Below are 6,333 nucleotides of genomic sequence, written 5' to 3'. Positions count from 1 at the left end.
GTGTCGAGGTCTAGTTTCCGATCATATTTTTTGCTAAATTCACTAACATTCATGTACAGTTGAAGACCATTTTTGCTTCATTCGCTCATTTTCGTTAAATAAATTTAAAAGTACCGGTTACTAAAATGACGAAATGATGTTTGATAAAGATTTGAAAGATTTCTGTATGTTATTGCATATTCCTGTTAAATAAGGAATCGGAAAAAATATAACGATATTTCACCGACCTACCAACCCTACTTTTTGGCGATCTTAACTGAAACAATTACCCTTAGGTCCATATCTGACGAATCTTGTAGTATCCATAAGGCTAAAACAGGGCTACACTTTTTAATGGTATATGTATGTTTTCACGAAGTCCCTCAAAACCATGCGCGAGTAAAAATAAAGTGCGGGCTCCCGTAGCCCGACGAGATTTATCGCAGGTGCGCAGTCTTCGTGGTTTCCCACGACATGAATATAATAGCTTACAACTACAAACTGAATTCTAAGTGCGCTATTTTTCGTGTAGTGCCCATGATTGGGCGCCGTTTTTCAATGTTTAGGCTTTTCTACATCAATAAATGATGTTATAAATATTTGTATAAAAAATAATACATTTTTATTGAGTGTTAAAAAAATCTTAATCATTCCTTGAAATCAAGAAATCGGTCATATTTCCTAATCAATAATATATTTTTCTATAAATACAACTGAAATCAGATTAATGAATCTAACAAATTAAGATCGATTTCTTCATTTTCTTGATATCATGAAACGATAGTGATTTTTTGTGATATCAATAATTAGATTTCTCGATATTGATAATTGTGTTGTTGTTTTTTCTACAAGAAATGATTTTAAAAACAACACAAATCTTAATAGCAACATTTTTATTAATTAACGTAGAGAGTCAAACGGCGGATTCTACACTAAGGCATAGTTGAATATTCAAATACAAATTATAAGCTATAATGTTTCGCTTCTTCTAAACTCGGATTGATAATTTGACAAAACACGTGCTGCGCACATGCGTAATTATTTGCAATCATTTTAACTAAAATGCCTTTTCTGATGAAGACAGGACTTTAAATGAAAATGCACTCAGGTACTTTTCTTCTGGGTTTGGGCTCTAGCAGTTGCTTTCACTTTACCCGGCGCCGGCTTGTTTTTACTTGGAGGCCGCTTCAGAATATGCGATATGGAAGACGGCGCATCACGTGGTGTTTTCATTTCCGGGATTGCGTGCGCAGAACCGGAAACGTTTGTATCAACGAATCCGATGCTAGAATACATGTTCAAAAACGCGTTCATCTGCTCGTCGCGAACAAAGCAGACAAAATCTTTGTCACCGCTCGCACTGTTCTTTTCGAGACGTGACAAATCCGAAATAGCTTTTAAGACATCTGCTCTGCTGTTTTCTATTGCCGACAAAACGTGGGCTGTATCCGATTCTGTGCCAAGAATCTCCAGCGTGCAGTTCTGCTCCAAAAGATTCGAAACCACGTCATAGAAGGACTTCCGATCATCGAGATGCAAGCGCATGCATTCTTCCACATCCGCTCGTGCAAGCGCAAACTGTTGCTTTGCGGACTCGTACATTTGCTCGAGTCGGGTTTCCATGTCAAGTATTTCGCGTAGGGTTTTGTTCTTTGAATCCGTAAACTTCTGGTCGATTTTTCCCATTTCGCGCGCCTTTGCTAACTGCTCCGAAACCGTTGTCTTCAAAGAATCTATCTGTGGCCTCACTACTTCTATAGCCTTTTCTGCGGAATCCACTTCGCACGCGCGATGGTCGCGTGCGGCGCATTCCCAGCACACTAACTGCGCATGCGTGAAGCAGTATGCCTCGCGTGGTTTACCGCCATGAATTTGACACAATTTTGGCAACCGCTCAGCGGACAATTTATCGTTCGAAGAGGCGTGCAGGTGTATCGTTCTTTGTAAGGAATCGATCAGGGTGTCTGTAGGCAACGATTTTACCCAGGATTCCGCTTCGAAATTGTCACGTGACTTCACTGTCGTCTGGTGACGACATAATGGGCACGTGACCACCACGTGGCCTTTTTGTCTTACGGCCGTTTGCGTCACGTGCTCCGTGAGGCAAGTCTGACAGAAGATGTGGTCGCAGGGCAGTGATTTCGGAAGCTCATACTGCTCCAAGCAGATCCTACATCTCAGATACTCGTCTTTGAGATTATTCACCAATCGCGTCGCCATCTGAAACAATGTTTACCTGATATTATATTCGCTTTCGACAAAGTATCGTTGTTTTACTTATTTGACAAACCCTAAATACAGTATCAATGCCGGACGATACAGTCAAATATAGTTCTCAATTGAATAACACATTGAGGCATAATGATACCAAGTTTTTCAATTTAAATGCTTATCGGCATTTATGATTTATTATATCTCGGACGGGTTTAATGCATACTTTTTAGAACGCAAAATCGTTTTCTTTTAGCCGATAAACATATGCCATTAGTTTGGTTGTATTAAGAGTACAACGAAGTAAGTAATACATTAAAATCCGAATCTGTGAACATCTGTATTGTTTTAAAAGATAAACTGTTATCTGTATTGGGCAAATTTTCGACTAACATGTATTTAGCTACGTTGTGCAACGTGGCAGGTTCATTTGAAACAAGAGTCTAATGCCATACGCAACTCCAGACCATAGTGCGCATCCGCATCGCTCGGTTCAGGAACTAACACGGCTGCTAATGAATTCACAAAACTTTGACTGACTTTGTAGCGGACAGGCTAGCTCCTAACAAGACTGCGATGGCTGGTCTGCTCCTAACAAGACTGCGCAGGCTGGTCTGGAGCTACGGTGGTCGTATATGGTATAAGACCCATGACTCGTACGGAGCGGCTCACATAGCAAATCAACGTAACCGTAACGTGCCCCAGCGCGTCACATATTGACGGATAGGTTAACGGCTGCTTATGATAAAATTATATTAACCCATTTATGCCCAGTGGACTCTTCCATCCTTCTAAGTTGGATCCACGTATTTCCAAAATTAGGGATGTCTAGTATATTTATTTCTATATTTAGAACAATTCTTACAGAAATTCATTTAAGCAAACAGCGTAGACCCAGATGAGACGCCGCATCATGCGGCGTCTCATCTGGGTTTACGCTGTTTGCAATGTCCTTTTTTCAGGACGCTAGGCATGAATGAATGGTTAAGGATGTATCTTAACCGATACGGAAATATGTCTAATAACTAGTAATAAGCAAGTATCCCTGTCACGATGTCACGCGAAATAAATTGCTTAATATAGGTTTTACACTATATAACTAGAACACTACTTTATAGTGGAAAAGCACGTGCATTAAAGGTGACGCGAAATGCTTTCGTGCTTGTGGGAAACTTAAGGATCCTAACTTTTTGTTTGTGAGATAGATTTGATAACTCTACACTTTTATCTTTATTAAGCATGCGCATGCATAGCAGATTAGACCGAATGCCTTCTTATCGATGTGGCAGTAAGGTTTCAAGTATCTTTATTTACGTGAAAGATGAGATTTATTTACACCTGTAACTTGAGGAAGTATTTTTTTCGTTAAAGGGACCTTTACACGTCTTGGTAAATTAACAATATTGATAGAAATTGTTTCTCATTTGCAAATGTTCGTTGTAGTTCAGATATTTGCGAGGAAACAATCAGACCGAACATTAAACACGCTCTAGAATATTAATGGTATGTATCTTTTAAGATTTAAAAATCTGAAAATAATGACGCGTTACAAACGCGAGGTCTGCTGTTATCGTTTTATTTTGCGACTTTACGAAAAGTACTTTATACAAAGTATAAAATACGCTACTCACTATATGAGAACGGATGGCCGAGTGGTTTAAGCGCTAAACTTTTACTCAAAGGGCCAGTGGTTCGAGCCCTGTAAAGAATCACTTTACTGTTTTCTTCATTTTTTTTCTTGAGCTATTTAGTTCCAATATTTGCACTTGTCAATTTCACGCATTTAATAACAAACTTCTATACATGCCAAAATCTGTGAAAATGTCCCTTAAATGTGTCATCGAGGTAATACTCGAATGTTTATGATACGCATGTTTCAAACACATATTTGAAAATATTTAAGAGTAACATTATTATCGCGAGTATGTTATCATGTAAATATGTTAATAGTAGTGGTAGAAGTAGTAGTAGTAGATGTAGAAGTAGTAGTAGAAGTAGTAGTAGTAGATGTAGAAGAATTAGTAGTAGAAGTAGTAGTAGTAGATGTAGAAGTAGTAGTAGTAGTAGAAGTAGTAGTAGATGTAGAAGTAGTAGTAGAAGAAGTAGTAGTAGTAGTAGTAGTAGTAGTAGTAGTAGTAGTAGTAGTAGTAGTAGTAGTAGTAGTAGTAGAAGTAGTAGTAGTAGTAGTAGTAGCAGTAGTAGTAGTAGTAGTAGTAGTAGTAGAAGTAGTAGTAGTAGTAGAAGTAGTAGTAGAAGTAGAAGTAGTAGTAGTAGTAGAAGTAGTGGTAGTAGAAGTAGTAATAGTAGAAGTAGAAGTATATGTTAATAGTAGTGGTAGAAGTAGTAGATGTAGAAGTAGTAGTAGTAGTAGAAGGAGTAGAAGTAGTAGATGTAGAAGTAGTAGTAGTAGATGTAGAAGTAGTAGTAGCAGCTGCAGCAGTAGCAGTAGAAGCAGTAGTAGTTGTAGTAGAAGTAGTAGTTGTAATAGTAGAAGAAGTAGTAGTAGTAGAAGTAGTAGTAGTAGTAGTAGTAGTAGAAGAAGTAGTAGTAGTAGTAGCAGTAGTAGTAGTAGTAGTAGTAGTAGTAGTAGTAGTAGTAGTAGTAGTAGTAGTAGTAGTAGTAGTAGTAGTAGTAGTAGTAGTAGTAGTAGAAGTCGTAGTAGTCGTAGTAGTCGTCGTAGTCGTCGTCGTCGTAGTAGTAGTCGTAGTCGTCGTAGTCGTAGTAGTAGTCGTAGTAGTCGTAGTAGTAGTAGTAGTAGTAGTAGTAGTAGTTGTAGTCGTAGTAGTCGTCGTCGTCGTAGTAGTACTAGTAGTAGTAGTAGCAGTAGTAGTCGTAGTAGTAGTAGTAGTAGTAGTAGTAGTAGTAGTAGTAGTAGTAGTAGTAGTAGTAGTAGTAGTAGTAGTAGTAGTAATAGTAGTAGTAGTAGTAGTAGTAGAAGAAGTAGTAGTAGTAGCAATAGTAGTAGTAGTAGTAGTAGTAGTAGTAGTAGTAGTAGTAGTAGTAGTAGTAGTAGTAGTAGTAGTAGTAGTAGTAGTAGTAGTAGTAGTAGAAGTAGTTGTTGTTGTAGAAGAAGTAGTTGTTGTTGCTGTTGTAATACGGAAATCATAGTATTATATATTGTTAAACCATCGAGTGATGCACTGCCAAATAGTAGCATAAAACATATTGCACTTTGCAATCAATCTGATTTATTTAGACCAAACATAAATTGTTAATATAAATTTAAAGAATATGAATCGTCAACACGCTACATACCTTTATAATAAGTTATCACTTTCTTCAGTGTAAGTCGTTAAATATCTGTATAGAATTTTTTATACTGATATAAGTTTTAACCGGTAGTTGAATTTGTATACTGTTAATCGATAGGCTAATTTAGGTGTAAACTTATTTGATAAAATGGTCGATTGAATATTGAATGTACAGTGTACACGTTTACTTCGATGAAATAGAAGATCGATACTGCAAATTTAAATAGCTCGTCAGTTGAACCATTGACCTGACCTGCGTTGTAAGATGCCTAATACAAGTAATAACTGAATTAGTTTAGGATAACAACGCCTGCCAATAATTAACGTAATGGACAAACATGCACACATACGTGACTCGAATAGTAATGAATATACAGTCGTCCCATTCTTATAAGATCATGGAAAGGGTTAGTCCGCGAAATGCGAAAACACGACCTAATATGATACATTGTGCTGTTACACTTTTGTTATTTATGAAGTTGGACTAGAGCTAGGTGCGGAGGGCGAAGATATGTACGGTTTAGTACGGGTTTGGTACGGTCTATACCGGGTTTTAGCTTTTCGCGTTGTAGAAGGTGTTCCCCTTAGATAAATTTTTCACCACTTGAAAGTCATAAACGTTTAGGCGGCATTTTGCACAATGCAAAGTGATTTTCACCCAAAATAGGTCCTCTTTATGCCCCCACAGTTCATTTACCTTGGCTCTCCGGGGCGACATAATGAATAAAAGGAAAAAAAACAAGCATTAAGGCTTTGTCATTATATGCATCGTATGCCATTATTTATAAAAAGAAATAAATTATTGTTTGCGTAATAAAGCTATGTCTCGATGTTCATGGCTGTGATTGTCTGTTGTGTTCGCAGTGGCATTAATGATCACTAAAATACACAC

At 37.5% G+C, this 6,333-nt stretch overlaps 1 protein-coding gene across 1 annotated transcript; it reads right to left on the bottom strand.

The window, feature by feature from the left end:
* Positions 1-857: 857 nt before the first annotated feature.
* On the bottom strand, positions 858-5,618 carry LOC127838144 (tripartite motif-containing protein 3-like). The gene is made up of 2 exons (XM_052365719.1): positions 5,446-5,618; positions 858-2,199 (listed from the first exon to the last, which is right to left on the bottom strand). Exon 2 carries the CDS (start codon positions 2,197-2,199, stop codon positions 1,084-1,086), a length of 1,116 nt encoding a protein of 371 aa, XP_052221679.1. The 5' UTR covers positions 5,446-5,618; the 3' UTR covers positions 858-1,083.
* Positions 5,619-6,333: the final 715 nt, after the last annotated feature.

Source organism: Dreissena polymorpha, chromosome 7, assembly GCF_020536995.1.
Source record: "Dreissena polymorpha isolate Duluth1 chromosome 7, UMN_Dpol_1.0, whole genome shotgun sequence".
Taxonomy (NCBI): Eukaryota; Metazoa; Mollusca; class Bivalvia; order Myida; family Dreissenidae; genus Dreissena; species Dreissena polymorpha.
The sequence above is the reverse complement of the archived record's forward strand: the minus strand, read 5'-3'. Positions and strand labels throughout refer to the sequence as shown.